Consider the following 25,520-nt stretch of genomic DNA (forward strand, 5'->3'; position numbering starts at 1 on the left):
AAGAACCCCTTCTCTAGAATATATCTTTCGTTTTATTTTAAAATCATGTTGTGGCAATTGATTTAAACACAACTTTTTTCTCCGGGCAGAGGAATATGGCTATTCTTCGGGATGTTTCACAACAAGGTGTTGACTGTTCCTGCCAGCTTTACCAAGTCTGTTCATCGATGCTCACACACAACTAATGCTGGTCTGGCTAAATAGATTTGAATGATATTTGGTCTTAGACAAATAAATAAGAGACTGAAAACCGAAAGACAGAAAAGGGGAAAAAACAAGCATGTTCAAAGACAGATACATTAAAAGCATAGGAAAAGAAGGAAATATGGTAGCTCATAGACCCAGGGACAGCTCTAGTTATAGGCAAGGTAGGTGGCCACCCATGAAGTGGGATTTGAGGTATGCTAAAGACCCATCTGCCTCCCAATGTCTCCCTTATTAGCCTGAAATTCTCACCATCAGCATCACTAATAGATTAGCCAATACTGAAATATTTTTTTCCTCCTTTTTGGTATTTGTTAAGTTCAGAATGGGAAATAAAACAAAAAGAAACAGATGTGCCAAGAAAGAAGAGGTCATTGTTTACTAAAAGCCACATTGAACATATACATGTTACTTGGACTATCTTTTAGACCCGAAATTCTTCCAGTGGGGTCTGTGAACTTGAAGGGAAAAAGATCATATATTTATTTTCAGCAGCCTCATAACTGACATTTAATATTTCCTTCAGTTATGAATGTAGGTAACAAACATGACTCTGAGGAGGCATAGCAAAGCTTCCCCACATTGCCTGAAGGAGGGCCAGGGCATGCTAAGGTGAGGAAGGAATGCTTCTCTAGACCTGTTCTGTTAACAAACGAAACACAGGTTTGAGATAAACCAAGAGAGTTAATTGACACTCTGGGCTCTGAGGGATTTAAAGACTTAAATATCCGTTGTTTCAATCATAGCAATAACAATTCCTGAGTGATATAACCTGATATTCCCCAGGACAAGGAGGCCGCGCATAACACACGTGGTACTTAAGAGAGAAAGGAAAGGAAGGCAGGAATCAGTGTGTGGTGGGGGCGGGGATGGGGGGGGAGCAAAGAAGGGCTATACCACAGTGGACTGGGTTTGAATCTGATCTTAGATACTTACTAGCTTTATTGTTATTTAGTTGTTTTTTCAATCGGGTCTGACTCTTCATGACCCCATTTGAGGTTTTCTTGGCAAAGATACAGGAGTGGTTTGCCATTTCCTTCTCCAGCTCATTTTACAGATGAGGAAACTGAGACAAACAGGGTTAAGTAACTTGCCCAGGGTCACACAGCTAATAAGTGTCTGAGGCCAGATTTGAACTCAGTCTTCCTGACTCTATCCACTGGCCACCTAACTGCCTTGTGCAATCCTAGGCAAGTCATTTAACCTGAGCCTCAGTTTCTTCATCTGTAAAATGAAGATAATAATAACACCTACTCCCCATGACAGTTGTAAATATCAAATGAGATAAGATATATAAAGTGCTTGGCAAACCTGAAAGTGCTGTATAAATGCTATCTATTATTATTGAACACATTGTTGAATTATGACTAGAAAGTAATGAATTTTTTTTCCTGCTCTGTGAACGGGTAACTGAATATAATCCCATGTGTACAAAATGGGGCTCACAACATGCCAGAGCAGGGGGTGTGGAGGGCCTGAGAAGAAAGGGCTCTAGCCCTTTTTATCTAGAGGGGTGTGGCCACAGGTATAGAAGTGAGGAGAAGGCGTACCACATAAATTTAATCCTCATTATTAACATTTGCTCCATCACTTTCTTATGTCGAGAAACAGTAAACAAAACAATAGATCACGCTTTGGCCAATTTTAGACGTGTAAATGCTTACACTGAAAAATTTAACAATCAGCTCTCCAGTTAGAGCTTGAGTCAATATAAGCCTGAACGTTAGTATCTGAAGAGCCAAAAGTAAAGGTATTCCTAAATTCGGAGGTGTGTTGGGAAGGAGTAAGGATAGGGCCCCCATCTCAAGCACCATTAATGGTGGTTCTTGAAAAGTACCTGACAAGGAAGACATTTGCTTTCCTGCCTAACTTAAGAGAAAATTTTGTAGTCTATGCCATTTTGACCCTTTGATTTAGGCAGTGAAATCTCAGAGTCCAGTCTTCTAGTGAGAGCCTAGGGATTTTCTGGGCAGTACTAGCCTTGAGGGTTGTCCCCAGGTAAGCTCAGTTTTGAGGATCTGGGGCTTGACCTTATTTTCTGAGCAGTATACCTCTTGAAGAAAGGAGGGAATAGTACATGTGACTGCCTGGGACTTGGGGAAGGAGCAGAAAGGGATTAAGGCAATAGTACGGAAAATCAAGGAACCGGGACATCAAACTACATTATTACAATGAACTATTTAGATGGTTTAGTGGAAAGGAGGTTGCTGGCCCACCATCTACAAGTATGTTCCCTTTCCAGGTGAGGTCTCTGTGGAATGAAAGAGAAAGTCACTCGAATGTCAAGGTATTGCCTGGTCAGCAGTCTCAAGGGCAGGAGTCCAGACCTTTGTGTTTGTTTGGGAAGTGGTTGGATAGGATCTTTGAAGCAGAATGGCAAGACGGTTGTCCTCCACTTGTAACCCCAAGTTCACTTCCCTTCCTAAAGGGCTGTGTCTAAAACATGGTGGTAGAACTAAACCTGAAGGACCTGAGAACCTTGTGGAAAACTGGAACTGAAAAGGGAAAAAAAATTACACTGATTGTTCACGAGCTGCCAAGAGTCTTTCATGCATTTTCTAGGTTGTTCACAGGCTCCCGTGAGCCTCTGGTGTGGTCTGCATTTTCTGCATTATGTTGCACGTGGCAAATGCATTTGTTTCCTTGAGTGTTTATACTTCTCTTCCTGCCCACATTTATGAGAATTTATACAATAACTATGTTCATCTCTGGGTGGGGGCAATATGGGCAAAGGAGGTGATGTTTTGATCAATCCTGGCTTGTGTGAATTCTGGGGGTGGGAGCACAGAAAAAAAAATTTTTTAAACAAATAGAGGTATTTCACTCACTAAAACAGGATGCATCATTAAGTAGCTAGCTCCCCATCACTGAAAGTATTTAGTCAAAGGATGGATGATCATTAGAGGTGATCAGAAAAGAAGTAAATGTACTATAAGAAAAAACCCAACTTCTGAGCAATTAGAGCTATCTAAAAATGGCATGGTGCTGCTGACAAAAGTACTGGGCTTCCCCCGCCCCAAGTAGAAGCTAGATGACCACTTGCTGGGGATGTTATGGATGAGATGCCTGCTAAGAGATGGGTTGACTAGATGATTTTGAGATTCTTTTGAACTCTTGTGGTTCAATGATCTGTCTTGGATGAAGGTCTTCCTAAACTGGGTGATAGTTGACCTACATGAATGAAATGATCCTTTTCAACTCTTAACATTTAATAGCTTTGATTCTCTAGTATAGCAAAACAGTGTTGTCTTTCAAGACAGTCACCTTGAGAGGTACTGGACCAAAATGGTACCTTAAAGCTTATTTATGAGCTACAATTTTTAAAAATCAGTCCCATTACTCAACAGACATAAATCATCTTTTACCAAAAATACTTGTCCAACTGGATCACCCAGCTTATTCACCCAACTTGGCTCCAAATGATTTCTGGTTCTTACAAAAATCAAATCCATCCTCAAAAGATGGACATTTGTCACCACTGAGGAAATTCAGAAGGATGTGCCTCAGCCTCCTGAAAATAGGTCCAAAAGAGAACTTGTGTTTTGAGTCAGAGCAGCATCCAAGGAGTAAGTTCACCATCTCCAAGAAGATTTGAAGACAACCCACTTTTGACAAGACATTTGAACGTCTTGGTTCTGGTATATTTGTTTTCCTTTGTAGTTACATGATATAATTCACAACTTTTCCTAGAACAGCATCTGCCTTGAGCAACTTAATGAACTCGGGAAGACGAGGGCTTAGAAAGAGATGAGAATGGGAAAAACAGATGAGAGTCGATAGGAAATTTGATCAGATGATATCACTTGATTGTCTTCAACTGAAGAGAGAGTTGCTGGGCCATGGACCAGGGTTTGAAAAACATTGTACTGGAACTGGTAAATTAAGTCTGTCTGTTTCTGTTCTGGAATTCACTTTTCTAGCCTTTTTTAAATTCCATCCTTTAAAGTTCTACCTTATAGTTTATGTGTGATACCATTTTATCCACAAATATATTTATGAATCACTTTAATTCTCAATGATCTTTCCTCTTTATTCCATGACAAAGTATTGAAAAACCATGAATAAAATTTAAGTAGTAATGCAACTTACCAATACTTTCCATAGAAACTGGGACTGCTTCTTCATCTAAAATGCAATGAAATTATGTCAAATTCACCTTTTTGGATAAAAAGTATATCTTGTATTATGTAATTTTAAGTAAAACTTTAGGATAAAATAACACATAAGCTCATACATATAGCTTATAAAATAAATTGAAGCATTAAAAAAGGTTCTAATAACTCCCCTGGTCACATTATTTTTTTTAAAAAATCATTCATGAGGGGCAGCTAAGTGGCATAGTGGATAGAGCACCAGCCCTGGAGTCAGGAGGACCTGAGTTCAAATCCAACCTCAGACCAAACACTTGACACTTACTAGGTGTGTTACCCTGGGCAAGTCACTTAACCCCAATTGCCTAAAAAAAAAAAAAATTCGTGAGTTAATTAATATTAAGTAAGACAAGCTGTGTGACCCTGGGCAAATCACTTAACCCCATTTCCTAGCCAAAAAAAAAAAATTAAGTAGTACAAAACTAGAAGTTAGCTTATTTTTCCATGGAGAGAGTTTCTAATTTCATTGGAACACTCAAAAATAACTCTCCATAAATTTAAATATCTCACGTGTTTAATATTGTGAAACAACCGTAATTCCTCGTATTATATAGATAAGGACACATCCATTTTGCTTTCCAATACATGTATAAGAAATTGAATCCATAAGAATTTTTTTTTAATGAAGACTCGTACTTACAAGTTATCTTCTGTTTCGCCGACTTGGGTTTGATACCTAACTTTTCTTTCTTGAGTCTTGGAGCCATTGTTCAGATTTAGCCTAGAAAGATAATGATTGACATTAATCAGTTTTCATTTAAAATCTTCTTCTTGAGGATAATAATTTAGTAAATACAGGCAGATGTTTTCTAAATGGTGCCTCTGATGCAACCTACCTTATTACGCCTTACTGACTAGAGCCCAAACAAAAGCAAGTGACTGAATGTTTCTATGGATCTACTTACCGGCAACAAATGAAGGCAGATATTAAAGTAACAGGTATCAATGCTTTGGGGTTCCTGCATATACATGACCATGTGGGTGAGGCTTGATAGTTTCATTCCAACAAATATGTCAGTCTAGTGCTGCCTTGATACATTCCCATTTAACTGTAAGGTCAGAAATGGCTGATGTGGTTCTGAATATGTCTATGTCCAGGTGCTCTGGGGGATTAGCCACATAATGGGATTAGAGTCATTTAATGCAAGAAGACATTGTATAATAGAAATGCTTTCTTGCTTGTCTTTTTTGTTGCACTGAATTAGGGCAGCCCAGATTAGTATACTGCCCTCCTGAACGACGATGGCCAGACCATCATTTCAGCAAGTCCCCACCATGTTTCACTTCTTCTCATCTCTCTAGCCATCTCCTCCACAGCCCCACCAAAGGCCTTTCCTTACCAACCTCCCCTTATAACTCCCAACTTTTCTCCAGTTGTGAAACCGAAACAATGACCCAATCATCTCAGCCATTCCATTCTTTCTCATCCTCTTCTCTATGTGGATTGTTTCTCCCGTTAGGATGTAAGCTCCCTGAGGGCAGAGACTGTCTTTGTGTGTATTTTTATTGGGGGAGGGGGCTTACTTAGCACAGTATTTGACAAGTAGTCATTGCTTATTGAATGCTTTCTCATTTAGTCGTTTATTAATAACTTAAAAATTCCAACCTCCAAAAGGACCGTTGAGCGTGTTGTTATTGTTTTGTGTTGTTTCAGTCGTGTCTGACTTCTTGTGACTCCATTTGGGGTTTTCCTGGCAAAGATATTGGAATGGTTTGCCATTTCCTTCTCCAGCTCATTTTACAAATGAGAAAACTGAGGCAAATGGGGTTAAGTGCTTGCTCAGGGTCACACGGCTAGTCACTCAGACCAATCTGAGGTCAGATTGGAACTCAAGAAGATGAATCTTCTAGACTCTAGGCTTGGCCCTCTATCCACCATGCCACCTAACTGCCCACCATTAATCACAGACACAAATAATTCAATTCAATTAAATAATTCAAATCTACAAACATTGATTAAATACCTAATATGGGCAAGGACTATATGAAGGGCTGAGCACAAAAATATGCTTGCCCTGACAGTGCTCATAATTAAAAGACTGGGGAAGAGGTGGAGAAGTCCAGACAAAGTGTGATGAGAAGTTTGAGCAAGGGGAATCAAGGACAAACTTCACCAATACGAGGTGATCCACCTCTTGGTGGCTCTGGCACATGGTAGGTGTTCTCTAAATGTTTATTCCTCTTCTCCTCTCCCTACTGAGCTAAAATATTGAATGCCTGAAATGGAATAGAGTGAGGTAGGAAAGGAAGAATAGCGCCGGATCATGGAGGGTCATCAATTCCAGGATGAAGAGATTGTGTTTTACATACATGATAAGCCAATGGGGAAGGAACCAATTGATGGTTTTTTGACCTGGGTTTGAAGGATTCCTCTGGTGCTTACTAGTTGTGAGATCATAGGCAAACCTTATTTTTCTCATCTTTAAAGCCGTGATCGTAGTTGTGCAACCTGCCTCCCACGACTTTGTTGTGAAGAGCAAACTCTGCAAACTTGAAAGTGCTAGGAAGTGTGAGTTATGACTCACGGCGAGAATGATGCCCTTCAAAGGTGTCATTCTCTTTTGGCACAGCTCAAATTACTACAAAGCTTTTTCCTTACATCAAACCGAACTCTGACTCTCTGCAAAACACTGACCCTTTGGGGCCGAGAAAGCCAAGACTAATCCATCTTCCACAAAGCAAGCCTTCATGTATTTTAAGGCGGCTATCATGGCTCTCCTCTCCAAGCTAAACAACCCCAGTTTACTTAACCAATCTTTATCTGAGATCCTCTAATCATCCTCTCACCATCCTACTCACTTTTTTTTTCTAGAAGAATTGTATAGAATGCTGAGGGTCAGGAAGACCTAAGTTCAAATCCAATCTTAGATATTTATTAGCTGCACGACCACGGGCAAGTTACAACTTCTATTTGTCTCAGCTTCCTTTTATTTAAAATTGGGGTGAAAATAATAGCACCTACCCGGCAGAGTTGTACTGAGGATCAAATGAATTAATACTTGTAAAGTACTTTGAAAATCTTATTAGCACTATATAAATGCTAGCTATTATTATTTCTAGAATATAGTGTCAAAACTGAACACAATACCCCAAATATAGGGATCTGATCAGGGCAGAATACTATTATAGTTGGCCTATGGGGTTCATCCCAAGGACCATGTACTTAGAGATCCCCTGGAAACTTCTGGGAACTCTGGAGACATGGTGACTTCATCCTTGGGCCTTTGGGCATGATGAACTTCCAGCCACATTTGGTCAGGTGTTAGCCTAGTGTAGAAAGGATTTGTCTCTTTAGAATGATGCTGAAAACCCTGGTCATCCATTCAATCTGTCCAGTAGCAGCAGGATGGAATACTGTATCAGTCAAAAGGAGCCTGTTCTCTATTTGTTCAGCCCTCCAGGTGGCATCTTGCAACTCTAAGACTTCCAGTGAGGAATGTAGGATGAGCCAATCCTCCACCATTCTGCCATTGTGGGGGCTGCTTTCACGTGGCAGCTAGCATAGGACTCCAAAAGGTGCACGTGGGCCTCGACCCTGGGTTGCCTTTTCCACTTTGTGTTTCCTTTCCTGAGTAGATGACAGAGCATCAGCCTCAAGACTGATGTGCCTAGGATAGCAGGGGAGGGACTTTGAGAGTGTGAGAGATCTAGAAATCCTGGGTCCTGAATGGTGGCACTGAGAGTGTCTTCGTTGGAGAAAGCCACTGACAAATGGAGCTCCAAAGCTCTGATTGGGTGTACGGGAAGTTAGGGACTTTGAGGGAGACAGTAAAGAACCCAGGTGGAATACACAATGTCTATCAGTAGTCTTGCAAACTACTTTGTGTTCAGATAAGATTTAAGTATCAGCCTTCCTATGGATTGTAGCAGAAGTCATTTAAGTTACACAATCCTTCTTGAAATCATTCTTTCAAGGAGCAAAGTGAGCTGGTTGCATTTAGCATTTCTTTTGTGTATGGTTCCTTTCACTGTAAGTGAAATAATCTAAAATCATTAGCTTCTTCAACACTTGTGGTTCAGTGAATTAATCATAATACTCTCCGTTTAATGGAGAATTGAATATTCCACATAGAGTTGCTTTGATCACATTTTCATTTGTCAGATGGCCTCCACTCACATTCCTATAGTCTGTCCCACCACACTCTCCATTATCTGAACCTTGCTATCTTTTTAAAAATTTCAAATAATATTTCATTTTTCCTCAATTACACATAAAAACAATTTTAACATTCATTTTTTTTAAAGCTTTAAGTTCCAAATTCTATCCCTCCCTCCTTCCTCTCCCCATCCTTGAGACAGTAAGAAATCTGATATAGGTTATATTTATGCAATCATGTAAAATATATTTCCATATTAATCATTTTATGGAAGAAAAATTGAAAAAAAGAAAAGAAAAGGAAGGAGGGAAGGAGAGAAAGAAAGAAACAAAGAACGAATGCTTCAGTCTGTATCCAGACTCCATCAGTTCTTTTTCTGGAGATGTATGATAGCATTTTTCATCCTGAGTCCTTTGGAATTGTGTTGGATCATTGTATTGTTTAAAAGAGCCAAGTCTATCAAAGTTGGTCATTGCACAATGTTACTGTTACTGTATAAAATGTTCTTGTTCTGCTCGCTTCACTGTGCATCAGTTCATGTAACTCCTTCCAGGTTTTTCTGAAATTATCCTCTTGCTATCTTCTCTTAGAAGGTTCCTTTCCAATGTAGGAATTTCTATTCCCACTTGAGGGCAAGGGTTGTCTTAATTTTGTATTTGCACCTCCATTCCCTACCATATAATGGGCACTTCATAAATGCGTTGATTGATTAGAATGTAAGCTCTTTGAGGGCAGGCACTGTTTTATTTTTGCCTTTTTATCTCCAGCACCTAGCACAGTGGCTGGTAGAGAGCAGGCTCTTAAATGCTTGTTGATTTATTGGTTCTAGGATTAACTCAACACCAACCTATTGAAACTTTGGACTTCCTGGTGCCTTTTCCTCCACCATACTTGGTTCACCCAACCCATATTGGACATTTTGTCTGGTGACCCATAGAATAACCTAAACATTTTGCCTTTCTGGATATGTATGCAAGTATTGCGTGGCCCCTTACAAGAAAGGAATGGGTAGTGAAACCCTGATCAGCCCATGGCAGGACTGCTCCCCTCTCAAGTTTATGCAGCAGAAAATTGTTTTAGGACACAGTAATAGTTGATGTATGTATAGTATTTTTATTTAGTACTTTATAGAATGCTTTATATATATATATATATATATATATATATATATATATATCATCTCTTTGATCCACAACAACGTTGTGAAGTAGGTACAGGACTACAGGCATGATCATGCCCCTTTTTTACAGGTAGGAAGCCTGAGACTCAGAGAGGTCCATTGCCATGCACCCAGTAAGTGGCAAAAGCAGAATTCTGACCCTAGCCTTTTGTACTGACTACAAATTTAGAGCTTTTCTTCATGATACTACTGAACAATGCTAACTTGGTCTATTACAGATTTATACCTGCGAGCAACTTTGTCCTAACCCTGCAAAAAAAATGCAATCTTTGAGAAGAGAGTAGAAATTATTTTCCAGAATCTTCAGCCTTCGGACAGAATTCTTTATAATCTGCCCTGAATAGAAGGAATGTATTCATCACCAAGACCTGACAATATTACTTGTACAGGAAAGTTTAAAAAAATATATTAAAGTAGGTAGTTGTTTTTTGGATGACAAACCATTCCATATTGGAATAAGGATAAGGTAGCATATAATTTTTTAAAGTCTTCAAAATATATTCACATCTTAGAAACATAATAAGTTAACATACAATTTTCAAAAGTCTTTAAACTCTATTTTCCATTGACTGAAGTTCTTGTTTAAAAGACTGAATGTTCATTTGGAGGGTACTATGATATTATTAGGCCATCAGCTTGGATTTGAGTCTGTAACTCCTATTCCAACAGGATTGGCTGATGCTTCTATTGCCTGTGGCAATTTATTCAAACAGCATTCACCAAGCAGCTTAGAATCCAAGTGTTCTTTCTCTTAGTGTGGAGCAGAGTATATGAGATTGAAATTTAGAACTAGTAGAGTTGAGTTATATAATTCAATAAGAAAGAAAATATAGTAAAACCTCCTTTGAGAGGTATTTGAAATAATGATGCCTCATTTTAACCACAGGAGAACTAATAAACCTACTTTTTCAGTCAAGCTATCTGGTAAAAAAAAAAAATCTCATCATTTGCCAGTGGGGTCAGGGAGATGAAATGAGGAATAAGAAGCTAACTTTGTTTGTAAGTTTGCTTTGTGAGTTGTTTTCTCTTCCTGCATTGCTGTTCCCTCACCCCTACCTGCACCACCTTTTCATTTCTACTCATTCAAATCCCACCCATCCTTCAAGGCCTAGCTCAAATGTCACTTCTTCCATTAAACCTCCATGCTGGATGTAATCTCTCCATTTTGTATCTCTCTTGAGGCACCCATTCTACTCGTTCTTATCTTACTTTTTCTTGTATCATCCAGAATTGATAGGATTTGTCTATAGAAACTCAGAATACAAAGAGACCCCAAAGGCCATCACGTCTGTCTTACAGCTGAATAAGAAATACCCTCTAAACATGGCGGACCATGGCAGTCATCATGGCAGCCCTAGCTTGAAGACTTCCCATGAAGGCAGACCCACTACCTTCCCATGGCAATCCATTCCACTTTGGAATAGCTCTAATTGTTAGGAAGTTTCTCCTCGTATCGAGTCTAAATTTGTCCCTTTGCTGTTTTTAGCAATTGCTCCTTATTCTGTCCCCTGGGACCAAGAAACACAAGTCTCATCTGTCTTTCACATGACGGCCCTTCAGATACTTAAAGAGAAGTATCATGTACATCTTCATTCTTCTCTTCTCTGACTAGACAACTCCAGGTCCTTCAACCACTATGAACAATAACATGATCTAAGAAGGCCTTCCACCAAACTGGATTCTCCCCAGTTTATCACTGTCCTTCCTATAATGTGGTGCTCAGAATGGATATTCTTTGTCTGACTGGGACAAAGACTTCATATTTATCCCTATTCAGTTTCATCTTGTTAGATATATGCTGCAGTCCAATAGATATTGTGATACCAAGAAATTTATGTAGATGAAAGAAGGAAGGAAGGAGGGAGGGAGGAAGAGAAAGAGAGTGGAGGAAAGGAAGGAAGGAAGGAAAGAGTAAAGGAAGGAGGGAAATAAAGAAGGAATGAGAGAGTGGAGGAAGGAAAGAAGAAAGGAAGGAAGGAAAAAATGTATTAAGTGCCTACTATGTGCCAGGTACTGTCCTAAGCACTTTACAAATATCATCTTGTTTAATCCTCAAAACAACTCTGGGAGGTAAATGCTATTCTTATCCCCATTTTATAGTTAAGGAAACTGAGACAGAGGTTAAATGATCTACCCAAGATCACCCAGCTAGTAAGTGTCTGAGATCAGATTTGAACTCAAGTCTTCCTGACTCTAGGCCCAGCTCGCTATCCTCTGGGCTGCCTAGCTGTCCTGAAATAGTGGACCCTAAAAAGTACACCTTCACTCAGAGGGCTAGGTTACACAGAACCATAGATTTAGACTTGGAAGGCCATTGAGTCCAACACTCCCATTTTACAGATTTTCCAGTAGTTTTCCAACCAGACTTTCCTCCTCTGCTCAGTTTGCCTAGATGTTCAGTAGGAAGGGAAATATATCAGGCTGACCCCACCCTGAGTCACCTCTACCCTTTTCCCATTCCCTGACCTTCACTGTTGCTACCAACACCATCTGATTCTTATCTAAGTTTTTAAAATACCTATTGTGTATAAAGTATATAAAGAATAAGTGTAATGGATAAACTGGGAAATAGCATTCTAAACAGATTATATTCATAACAACTCACATTTGTATAACTGTTTAAGGTTTACAAAGTGCTTCCTCAAAACAACTTTGAAGGCCGGGTTAAGAAGTATTATTATCTCCATTTTTCCGGGAAAGAAACTGAGGCTGTGACTGGTTAAAAGACTTACCAAGGGTCCCAAAGCTAGTCAGCGTCTGAGACGAAATCTGAAACCAGATATCCTGACTAGAGAAGTCCTATGCTGTATACACAAAGTGACCATTGACACTGTGAATTAACCAATATTGAAATAATAAAGGTTTGCTGTATTTTAGTCTTAGGGCAAAGGAATAATAACAAAGCTTTGAAGACATTCCCTCAAGAATAGCTCATCCCCTTTATATATTCAGACTATATGTGCGACTGTTCTCTTTAATTTCTTAAATTACAAGTGTCTTCCTTTATTACCTCATTTCTAATTCTAGGGTAGCCAAATTAGATTATTTTCAAAATTTACAGACAGAGTCAGCATTGTTAGAATGGTGAGGAGTTTTGGCCAGGATGAGAAACAGTTTGAAATCCTGTCCCTGAAATTTCAAGTAACAAAATTATCAGGTAAATAGCTGGAAATTATCCTGTGCTTGCAACTATACGGATTTAGAAACTTAATGGAGAATTACTATTTCTGTGGAAATTCAATTCGATTCAATGAGCATTTAGTGCGTTGCAGGCACTATGCTCAGTACTGAGGTTACAAAGACAAAAATGAAATAGCCCCTGCCCTTGAAGCGCTTACATTCTGTTGTCACAGACAAGAATGCATATATACACACAATACACAAAACGAATGCACAGTAATGGGGGCAGGGGTGGTAGTAGGGGGAAAGTGATCAAAATGGGGGGAATCCAGAAAGTTTCTTATAAGAGCTTAATGCTTGAACTAGAGGGAGCCTGGGGATGCAAGGGGCAGAGATGAGTGCCCCATTTAGTCTGAGAGCTGGGGTTCATATCCTGACTGCCACTTACTACTCGGGTCACTCCCTTGGGCCTCAGTTTTGTTGTGTGAAAAATAAAGAGGAAGATCTAGGTGATATCTAAGGCCCCATTCATCTCTAGAGCAGGTTCTTTTTAATGGCTAGTGCTGCTGACTCGTATAGATCAGGAACTTTAATTACTTGTAGCTAAGCATCAAATGAAAGGTCTAAGTCTCAAAGTCATTCTTGGTGTATCTGTGTCTTGGATTATTTTGATGTATTTTTGGTTTATTTTTTAAAAAATTTTGTCTATTTTTCGGCAGTTGGGGTTAAGTGACTTGCTCAGGGTCACACAGCTAGTAAGTGTCAAGTGATTGGTCTGAGGTTGGATTTGAACTCAGGTCCTCCTGACTCCAGGGCTGGTGCTCTATCCACTGCACCACCTAGCTGCCCCTATTTTTAGTTTAATTTCTAGCATGTGGAGAGAGCATGAAGGAATTGCTTCTGTGTAAGCTTGGTAGGTCATGTAGCCCTCTGGTCTTGTTCTCCTCATCTATAAAATGAGAAGTTTGGACTAGTGACCTCTAAGAACCCCGCCACCCCAATTCTCATCTTGTAGGGTTCTAGTATGAAACTCATCGAATTTGTATTAGAAATACACACACATATACACGCTAAGAATATGATGCTTTATTCAATCTCTTTAAAGATCTTTGACATCATGCAGAATGTGAAGAAGATACTGGAAATAGCTCCCCAGTAGCTTCACTAAATTCACTAGGTTTGATTCCTGTGATTAATAAGAGCTTGTAATAGCTAGCATGTATACAATGGGCAGCTAGGTGGCACAGTGGATAGAGTGGCTAGCCTGGAGTCAGGAAGACCTATGTTCAAATTTGGCCTCAAACACTAGCTGTATGACCCTGGGCAAGTCACTTCACCCTGTTTGCCTCAGTTTCCTCATCTGTCAAATGAGATGGAGAAGGAAACAGCAAACCACTCCAGTACCTTTTCTCTCCATGACTGAAATACCACACCACAAAATTTGGTCCGGTAGAAACCACTTACAAAGGATATGAAAGTCATAAAGGATGCCTGAATAATTATTTATTTCCTAGCAACTTTTCTGCAATTATTTTTTACAGCAGTTGAAACAAGTATTCTTGAAAGTAGCATATTTATCTTGGTTTTTGCTTTAAATATTGAAATTGACTCTGATCCAAGTGATGGCGGACCTGATATGAAAAGATCTACAGCATTAGCCTTGAACCACATGCTCTTGTACACCACCCTGGCTGACTGCCATGCTGGGAGCTCTCTTTCTCCTCCATTTCTACCTCTTGGCTTCTGTGGCTTCCTTCAGTTCTCAGCCCATATGGGAAGCCTTTCCCAGCTCTTCCTTCTGATATTGCCTCTGATTTCTCTTTTCTATGTCTTGTTTGTATATGGTAGTTTGCACGTTGTCTTCCCCATTAGATTGTGAGAACTCCTTGAGAGCAGGAACTGGCTTTTGCTTTCTTGATACCTCCAGAGCTTAGTACTCAAATTAGCGCTGGCACATAGTAGGTATATGGTAAATGCTAGTTGACTACTTGTAGTTATTTAAATAAGCAGAATGGTACAGGACATAGGTAAAGCGGAAAGGTTCCCAGGACTTAACTCTTTCAATGAATCAGTATCAAAGAGTTAGAGCTGGGGGCAGCTAGGTGGCATCGTGGATAGAGCACCGGCCCTGGTGTTAGGAGGACCTGAGTTCAAATCCAGCCTCAGACCAAACCCTTGACACTTACTAGCTGTGTGACTCTGGGCAAGTCACTTAACCCCAATTGCCTAAAATAAAAAAAAATTTTTTTAAAAAGTTAGATCTGAAAGAGATGGCAGGGACCATCTCATCTTGTTCAACATCCTCATTTTATAGATGAGGAAACTGAGGTTCATGGAAGTTAAATGACTTGCCCAACGTCATACAGGTACTGATGGTCAAAGGCATCATTATGGCCAACTTCTGCTGACTCCAAGGGCAGCACTCTATTTATTGTACCTCCATGTAAAATAGGGTTTGGAACACTTAGCACAATCTGCCTTGAAGGACGGAATGTTCCCTGTCAACCATAAAGCATGACACAAACGTGAGCTATTACTATTATTTGGATCTGGGATTTCATTGGTGTAGGGAGCTCTCACCGAGCAACTTCCCTCCACAAATCCAGATTAGCAATTAATATTAATTAATTAATATTAATAATTTACCCAGGGTCACACAAGTAATATATATCAGAGGTGGGCCCTAAAACTAGGTCTGCCGTATTCATTAATATTGATAATATAATAATATATAATATCTATTACATATAACATAATAATATAATAACAACTAGCATTTATATAGTGTCCACTATGTGCTAGACACTGTGCTAAAATATTATCTTATTTAATAATATTATTTTATTTAAATCTTATTTAATGTTATCTTATTTATTATTTATATTATCTTATTTAATATTATCATCTTATCTTATTTATTACCATCTTATTAATTAATATGTTATTAATATAATTAATGTATTAATTATATTGATAACATAATATTTATATTATAATAATGTATTATATGATATGCATTATAATATAATAGATAAATATAAATATATGAATTATAATATAATAACATTGTATTAATAATATAACTAATGTGATATTGATAATTAATAATTAATTATTATGGACCATGCCACACTCCTACATCCATTTTCTCTTGCCCAGACTGGCTTCCATTCCACACTGATGTCTTTTGAAAAGTTTGGCACTCACTCTTCCTGACTCCCAGTGAATTCATGGAGCGAATGATGGTGTTTCTATTTCTCTCTCCCTATTTCTTTCTAATTCCATTCCAATATTCCAGGGGTTACAACTAAATCAGTATATACTTTGCTTCAGTCTGACTGATCAACAATTCAGTTCAACCAAACCATTCATTCAGACAGGCCCATGAAGTTAGGCAAGTGAAACTCATCCCCACTAAAAATGAGACAGCATCACCTTTTCCAAAAATACTCTCTCCATGCTGTTTTCTAAAGGTTAAAATGCCAGTTCTAAATTGAAGAGAGAAAGAAACAAAAAAGCCAACAGGGAGCAGGCCTGCAGGGCTGATTTTGCAACTTCAAGGTAATTACTGTGGTTGCCTCATTTGCTGCTGCTCGGGAATCTCCCGATGGTAGAGTTGCTTTTCTACATCTAGAAAAGTGAAATTACAGTGCAAAATCCAGGGTCCCCTTGTGTTATAGGCTCGTGAACAACAACAACAACAACAAAAAAAAAAAAACAACCTACAAGAAAGTAAAATTTATGGTGGAGAGTAGAACAATTAATTTATCTGTAGGCATGCCTTTCGAAAATTAGCAAGCAGAGGGGAAAATGTCAATCCCAGGCGCAAAAAGCCAACCACTCCCTGGTACCACTTTGGCCATTACTCTTAAACTGGACTTAGAAGTGTCAATAAGTAATTGAAAGCAGACCCAAGGGACTTCAGATGTTGCTCCTGTCCTTTGGAGCTAATGCAACCTTTCCCAGGGTTTCAGGGTCAAGCCGAGCTCAGCTTTTCAGGCCACTTGAAGCATTTGAGGGGCTCCTCTGATCTCCCAAAAGAGTGCCTTGCCCACTGACTGCTAGGAAGTCTGTTTGCACCCCAAAGCACTCTCAGGAGCACAGAGGTACAGGCTGCTGGAGTTCCATGAAGCTCTCACTAAATGCATATGTAAACAAATACATGAGCAATTATGTAACTTAATGCACGAATGAATGATAGCGGGCATTTATATAGGGCTTCACATATATGATCTCATTTGATCCTCACAACAACCTTGTAATGACAGGTGCTATTGTTGTGGCCATTTTACAGATAAGGAAACTGAGAATGAAGGGGGTTAAGTGACTTGTCCAGGGCCACACAGGCAGCAAATGTCTGAGGCAAAGTTTGAATGCAGATCTTCCCGATGCCTCTGTTTTGCTTTATTTAATAAGAATTATCAGGTACATGCACAATAGGATAAATTGTTGCCTTATTCTGCCATCTTGATTCTGCCCCCCTCCAACAGAATAAATTTTTAGCTAAATGATGTGTACACAAAATCATATACACTGGGAACTCTTACAGACCCAGACTATCAAGCAAAGTTCCTTCCTAGCTCTGCACAAACATACAAATCTATTGAAATGATTCTAATATGATGGAAAAATAATTATTAGCAATAAACCCCAAAGTACAAGATACAAAATTATTTCTAAAACGAGCATGAGAATAGATTGGAATTGGGACCTGTCCTATAAGACAGGTATTCTGTCACCTGAAGATAATTGCTTGGCTCACCAGGAGAAGAGGAGGAACATTGCAGAGAGAATTTTGCTCTTCCCCACGTCCCACTCTGGGAAAGGAAGAGAGATTCAGGACAGAGAGGACCCAACAAGAGGCTTCTACTTTCCCAGCCACCATGTAGAGAAGAAAGTAGGAGCAGAAAACCGAGGGGTTTCTGTTTCCCTAGTCAACAGGAAGGAAAAGAGAACAAGGTCAAGAGACACACTCCTCCTCCCTCCCCAAGTACTGTGTTTTGAAGCCTCTCCTACAGCTGTCAGTCCAAGGAAAGTCACATGCTCCTAACCATCTTCCTTCTTGTTAGGTTCCAACCTGATCCTCAGTTGCTCCTCCAAGAAGGAGATAATAACTCTCACTTATACCATCCAGACTCTATCCCTCTGAGGATCAATGGAGACAGCATCAGTTTTGTTTTGTTTTGTTTTGTCTTCATAAAGAAGGCAGTAATGAATCAAGGGAGTCCTGCCCTATCTGTAATAAAAAACCAACCCCCTCAATAAGGGACCTGCTGGTAACAACTCTTTCCTGGGACATATTGTCCTAGCTGAAGCAAGTGATGGAGGAGAGGTTTTCTACCCAGTTTCTAACAGCTAAAATGTATTATTACCAAAGAAAACTGAGGAGCCAGTCTCATATTTTTACATTGATACTTTGAAATTTTTTCATGATATCATTAGGATGAAGTCCTGTCAATCTGTCAATGGAATTGTTGGGTCAAAGGGCATGACCATTTTGGGAACTCTTACTATATATTTTTCCATATCATTCTCCAAAGTATTTGTACCAATCCACAGTCTGACCAGCAATGTAACAGCATACCTATTGTTTCCACAGGCCTACCAATATTTAAAAGTATAATATTTTGCTGTCTTCACCATCTTTGTGGGTAGTTCCTTCAGGATATCTTGGTTTATTTTTTTTTCTGATTACTGGAGAATTTTAGCATCTTTTCCTATGGTTATTAACAGTTACTGTATTTTCCTTTAAAAAATCTCTGTTCACGACTATTTCACTGTTAGGGAGTGTACATGGTTCTTATAAATATGCATAAATTCCTTATTGGATCAGGATGTCAGATCTTTATCTAATACTTTACTGAAATGTCTTTTCCTGATGTTTCTTTCCTTTTTTTATTTTAGAGATAATGGTTTTTGTTGAGCAAAATTCTTTTATCTTTGGGTAATTAAACCTATCACCTTGGTCTCTGATAACTTCTTCTGTTTGTTTGATGGATAAGAGTTTTCATCCTTTCTATAACTGAGATAAATATATTATTCCATATTCTTCTAATTTAGAAAAATATTTTCTTTTATATTAAGATTGATGATCCAGTTAGAGTTTATTTAGTACATGGTATGACATATGACTCTGCATTCATTTTTTTCAGCCATAAAACTATCAAATTTTCCCAACAATTTTTATTACACAGTAGTGCCATTCCCCAGAGTTTTTAGACAGGTTTATCAAACACTAACCTAATATATACATGAGTTCTATTTCTTGGTTCTCTATTCTGTTTAATTGATCTATTTCTCTATTTTTGTCAGCACCAGACAGTTTTTAAATTGTTCTTCTATGGTACATTTTGAAATATGGTAGGGTGCGTTTCCATTTACTCATCCTCATTTTTATAGGTGCATATTCTTATTGGTCAGCAATTCCATATGAACTTTGTTATGATTTAAATGCTAAGAAATAACTTTAAATATGAAATGGCCCCTGCCTAGCCATTTACAAATCTGCTGAGTAGCCTCTGGCTGGGGATTCAGTCTCCCACCCTGGACCCCATGGCTTCTGATTATTGAGCATTTGCATGATCTCATCCAGATCCAGACCCCCCACTGACACTTTGGCCATCTCTGTGCCACACCACCATTTGGATACTGCCTCTTTCCCTGGTCGTATTTATCCATTCTAACTCTCAGAACATTAATCAAATCAACGCTGCTATTCCTGGAAAGGATGTGCCAGTCACTTCCATCCTTCTGACTTTCATCTAAAGCATTCTTCTCTGACCATCACTTCCCATGTGTTATCTTCTCTTATTAGAATGTAAGCTTCTTAAAGACAGGGACTATCTTGTTTGCTTGTGTTTGTATACCATCATTCAGCACGATGCCTGGCAAAGAGTAAGTGCTTAGTAATTTTTTAGTCATTCTTTCTTGGTATCTGAATTGTATTTACATTAAATGTTTTATGAGTTTGTAATGATGTATACTGAAATTGGGGTAGCTAGGTAGAGTGCTGGGGCCTGGAGTCAGGAAGACCTGAGTTCAAATCTGACCTCAGACACTTGCTAGCCATGTGACTGACTCTGGGCAAATTATTTAACCTCTGTTTCCTCAATTGTAAGAATAGGATGATAATAACACTTAGCTTTCCAGGGTTATTGTGAGGATTAAATGTGATACTATTTGTAAAAATGCACTTAGTGCATTGACTGGCACATAATAGGCTCTCTGTAAAGGCTTATTCCCTTCCCTTTCCCTCCTCCTCTATTGGCAATTCCACTAAACTTGTTTGACCTAAATGAGCAAGGAGTATTCCTCTATTCAGTTTTTTTCCTTCACTTCTGACAAAATCCCAGAATCTAAGAGCCTCAATTTAGTCCAAATCACACCTGAAAAAGAATCATCTCTAATCAGTCAATCAGTTCACTGGCATTTATTAAGCATCGACTGTGCACCAGGTTCTGTGCTAAGCTCTAGGGATCAAAGAAAGAAAACGTCCCCAAAACAACTCACCCAGAAAGCAAACCCCTGCTTTCCAGCAGCTCACAGTCTAATTGAGGAGGTTACATACCTAAAAAACTATGTACAAATAAGATAGATACGGGATGAATCCAGGGTAGTCTCAAAGGGAAGGCACTACGATTAAGGAGGACCAGGAAAGGCCTCTTAGTTGTGACTTGAAGGAAGCCAGAGAAGTCAGGAGGCAAAGATGAGAGAGAGAGAGAGAGAGAGAGAGAGAGAGAGAGAGAGAGAGAGAGAGAGAGAGAGAGAGAGAGAGAGAGAGAGAGAGAGAGAGAGAGAGAGAGAGAGAGAGGAAGAGAGAGAGAGAGAGAGAAAGAGAGAGAGAGAGAGAGGAAGAGAGACAGAGACAGAGAGATAGGCAGAGAGACAGACAGAGACAGAGAGACAGAGAGAGACATGGGGGAGAGAGAAGGAGAGAGAGAGAGAAAGAGAGAGAGAGAGAGAGAAGGAGAGAGAGAGAGAGGAGATAAAGAGAGAGATGGAGGGAGGGAGAGAGACAGAGACAAAGAAGGAGAGAGAGAGAAGAAGAGAGAGAGAGGAGACAGAGAGATATGGAGGGAAAGTGAGAGGAGAGAGAGGAGAGAGAGAGATATGGAGGGAGAGAGACATAGAGACAGAGAGACAGAGAGAGAGAAGGGCGGGGAGAGAGTTCCAGGCATGAAGGAAGGAGAACAAGATGGCATATTGAGTGGGAGAGACAGCAAAGAAGCCAGTTGTCACAGGATGCAGAATACATGGAGGGGAGTAAGGTGTAAGAAGACTGGAAAGGTAGGTTAGGGGCAGGTTAGGAAGGACTTTAAATCCAAGCAGGATTTTACATTTGGTCCTGGAAGTGATAAGGGGTTTGTTGAGGATGGTGAGAGACATGGGCAGAGCAGTGCTTTAGGAAGGTCACTTTGAGAGCAGGGAAGAGGATGGACGAGAGTAGAGAGAGAGGAGACAGAGACGCCAACTAGCAGGTGGGACATGATGGCGGCCTGTGCCTGCAACATACCTGGCAGGTGGCCATGGTGAGAAACTCTTCAGTGAGGGGAGCCCATCCCATCCAGAGCCAGTTCATTTCACTGCTGAATAGCTCTGTTGAATAATTCTTCCCCCTGGGGCCTAACAGAACATGCCTCATTCTCCTTCCATATGACCACCCTTCAAATAATAGGAAAAAAAAATTTTATCCTCCTCCTTGGTTTTCTCTTTTCTACTCTACTTATGTAACAAAGTCCTTCACTCTTTCTTTATACGGCATGATCTCAGATCTCTCCACCAATTTGGTCACCCTCCTGTGGACACTCATCAGCTCCCAAATGCCCTTCTAAAACATGGCACTTGGAACCGAATACAGTATTCCAGATGTACACCCATATCTGGATCGAGGGAGAGAATATAATTAGCTCAAAACAAAGGCATTTACTGAAATGATATAGCAAGGACAATAGCAGCAAAGCAGGTCTCCGTAAACCTGGGGTGCATTCTCCCACAAAAACACAATGTCTGTAGGAAAGGTCATAGCATTCACAAGTAGAGAAGCACATTCAATAGGAAATACAAGTGGCCAAGACACAAGAGAGAAGGGGCCCCAAGGGCATCAGAGGCCTTACGCTATTCCTGTATCAACACCAAGGTCTTGAAGTGTGCCAGATGCTACTTCACCGGACCCTGCTGGAAACATCTTCACTGCTTGGTTGCAGTCACCACTGTCGCCAGCTGTGGGCTCAGCTGACCACCTGGCTAGGGCACAAGTATACACTTTGGGAAAGAAACAAAGGCCACTGCCTAGGACCAGTGGAAACTCAGCTGCACTGCTCATGGTGCCTGCTCAATCCTAAGAAGGACCCCAGTTCCTGGTGCCAGACTCTTGACACCTCTCACTGCTGACGCTTGATTCCTCTGGACTCTATCATGTCCTTCTACTGCAAGATACTACTGTCAATGGCAGATAGGGGGAAGGAGGGGGAAATCTCCTTTACTCCTTGGTGCACAGCTAGAATGGCTCTTTTTTAAAAATTTCCCACTTAATAGTATTTTATTTTCTCCAATTACATTCAAAGATAGTTTTCAGCATTCACTTTTATAAAATTTTTGAGTTCCAATTTTTTTCTCCCTCCCTCCACTCCCCAAAGTGGAATGCAATCTGATATAGGCTATACATGAACAATCATATTAAACATATTTCCACATAAGTTATGCTGTGAAAGAAGAATCAGAACAAAGGGGGAAAACCATGAGAAATAAAAAAAAAAGAGAGAGAAAACAGCATCCTTCGATTAAGACTCCATAGTCCTTTCTCTGGAAGTAAACAGAATTTTCCATCATGAGTCCCTTGGAATTGTCTTAGATCACTATATTGCTGAAAAGAGCCAAATCTATCAAAGTTGGTCATTGCACAATGTTGATGTTACTGTGTACAATGTTCCTCTAGTTCTGCTCACTTCACTCAGCATCAGTTCATGTAAGCCTTTCCAGGTTTTTCTGAAATCATTTCTTATGGAACAATAATATTCCATTACATTCATATACCACAATGAATGGAATTCATTCCTCAATTTATGGTCATCCCTTCAATTTCCAATTCTTTGCCACCACGGAAAGACCTGCTATAAATATTTTTGTACATGTGGGTCCTTTTCCTGTTTTTATGATCTGTTTGGGATACAGACCTAGTAGTGATATTGCTGGATCAAAGAGTATGCACAATTTTATGGCCCTTTGGGCATAGTTCCTAAATGCTCTCCAGAATGGTTGGATCAATAGAATGGCTCTTAAGAGCTGGATATCTAGGTCAGATGTGGGGAACAGGTGGCTTTCTAGGTCTATGGGTGTGGTCTTTTGAATGAGTCCAAGGTTTTTAGAACAAATCCTTAACAGGATTTGTTCTGTGAAGTTTGGATTCAGTCAAAGGGCTGCGCTTGAGGACCTAGAGGGCCACATGTGGCCTCGAGGTCACAGGTTCCCCACCCCTGATCTAGGCCCTGCAGCTGAATCCTTGCAGGATCCACTCTTCCATTTTAAAATTCTTTGTCTCTCCAGTTTGTTCAGCTCAGTGAGTGGGAAGGGCAAAGGGAACTGGGGCAGGTCCATTGCCTTTGCCAATCCTCAGTCTCCTTTGCTGACCCTTTCATAAGCGAATGGGCCACTGAAAGTCTGAAAAGGCGATGCTCTTACAATTCTGTTTTCATCATCTAACGATGCCCCTTGCAACCTGTAATTATGTCCAGTAGATTGAGGGAATTCAGTTCGCCAGGGGTTCTCATCAACCCCTGCCAAATATGTGCATTATCTCACTTGATACTCACAGCATCGTTATGAAATAGGTGCAATTATTACACCTCTTTTTAGTGGGAACACTTCTGTTTCTCCATTGGATCTTATTAAACCCTGTTTTTGAATGTTTTTCATATTAAGAAAAGAGCCTTTTATTACAATGTTTTAAAATGTTTTTGACATAAATGGATGTTCTATTTTATTAATAAACCCTTCAGGAGCTGATGCTGCATCTATGATTTAATATTGTCTTTATTTTTACTCTTTTGATATGATTTATTAAATTGATTGTTTTTTTCTGGTATTAAGCCATCCTTGCATTATTATAGTTATAAATCCTACTAGGTTATGATGGATAATTTTTGATGTCTTGCTTTATTCTACTTGCAAATGTATTTTTTAATACATATGCAACAAGCTTTATTAATGATGATCAAGTATTATCTTGATCCCTATATCAAAGATAAGACTGAGAAATAAGTGATAGACCCAAACCAATAATAGTTGAAGTATGAAAATTTGAGGTATTTATTAATGATATTTTTGTTTATAATTTTTTTCTCAGCTTTATCTTTGTCCAGTTTAAGAATTAAAAATCATGTTTACTTCATCGAAGGAACTGGGTAACCTATTGGTTTTTTTTTTTTATATTTTCAAACATAGCATGGGGCTTGTTCTTTAAAATTTGGTAGATTGTACTTAAGAATCTGTCTGGACCTGGTGCGTTTTTGTAAAGTAATTCTTTACTGCCCCATCTAATCTTATTTCTTCTTTTGAGGCTTTATTGATAAGACAAGTCAATGGACTATCCATCCTATTGAAGTTATTCATTTTGTCTTTTGTTAACTTTGGTATTTTTTATTTTTGTAAATAACTATTAATTTTTTTTAGCTTTATTAGAATATACTAATGGATAGTAATCTGAGAATTCTCTTAATTCCTTCTGTGTTTATTGCAATCTTCCTTTTCTAATTTCTATTTTTGTGTTTCTAATTTGTATAATTCAGCAGATAGGTGGTTCAGTGGATAGAGTGCCAGGCCTGGAGTGAGGAAGACTCAAATCTGGCCTCAGACACATACTAGCTGTGTGACCCTGGGCGGTCATTTCACCCTGTTTGCCTCCATTTTCTCATCTGTAAAATGAGCTGGAGAAGGAAATGGAAAATCATTCCAGTATCTTTGCCAAGAAAACACCAAATGGGGTCGCAAAGAGTCAGACACAACTGAAATGATCGAACGGCAACAATAATTTGTATCATTTAGGCTTGCTCTCTTCTTGAAAATGAATTTTTTCTCACTGTTCATAGATTTTGTAGGCTTTTTGGAAAAAAGTCTTATATTTATCATTTCAAATGTTTTCTTATTTTTGTTCATCTTAATCTCTGTTCAGATTTTAGTTTTTACTTCCTGTTGGCTTGTTGCTTATTAGTTTTAAAATACAAAATCAGCTTAAGTTTTTCTTTCTTATTGACATAAGCACTCAATGCTCTGAATTTGCTCTACATATGGCTTTAGCTGCATTCTTATATTTTGATATGTATTGGTATAGTCATTATATTTTAGCCTATCATTTTTATAATTTCCTCCATCATGATCCCGCCTTCAAGCAGCTTAAAGTCTAGTTGATGAGACAATAATAATACACATGAAACGATTAGTGAAAATGCAGGACAATATGTAATGAAATATGACAGTTTGTGATGCTACGACTGGTTCTGGAGTTCAAAGAGAAGGTAGAGGGAATGAGTTCCTTTATCTAAAAAATGAAGGGATTGAACTTGAGGGCCTCTTCTAGCTCTACAACTGTGTTCCTATGACCAGCTAGAAGTTTCTTTAGGACCGTCTTGTTCACTCTTCTCATCTCATAGAGGTAGAAAATGAGGTTCTAAGAAGTCAAGGGACTTCCATGGCAGCCCCAGGTCCCAGTTCTCATGCCTTCTCAGACCATGTTCTTTCCACTATGCATTGCTGCCTTCGTTGCTTGGAAACCAT

At 39.2% G+C, this 25,520-nt stretch overlaps 1 protein-coding gene across 1 annotated transcript in view; it reads right to left on the bottom strand.

Moving 5' to 3' along the window:
• Positions 1-25,520, bottom strand: part of WDR63 (WD repeat domain 63) — a 123,433-nt gene that overhangs the window by 83,157 nt on the left and 14,756 nt on the right. The window contains 2 exon segments of the mRNA XM_027873926.1: positions 4,294-4,329; positions 4,996-5,076. Of these exon segments, the coding sequence (XP_027729727.1) occupies positions 4,294-4,329; positions 4,996-5,062 (103 nt within the window). The 5' untranslated portion in view covers positions 5,063-5,076.

Source organism: Vombatus ursinus, unplaced genomic scaffold (genome assembly GCF_900497805.2).
Source record: "Vombatus ursinus unplaced genomic scaffold, bare-nosed wombat genome assembly UNPS02014803.1, whole genome shotgun sequence".
Classification (NCBI taxonomy): Eukaryota; Metazoa; Chordata; class Mammalia; order Diprotodontia; family Vombatidae; genus Vombatus; species Vombatus ursinus.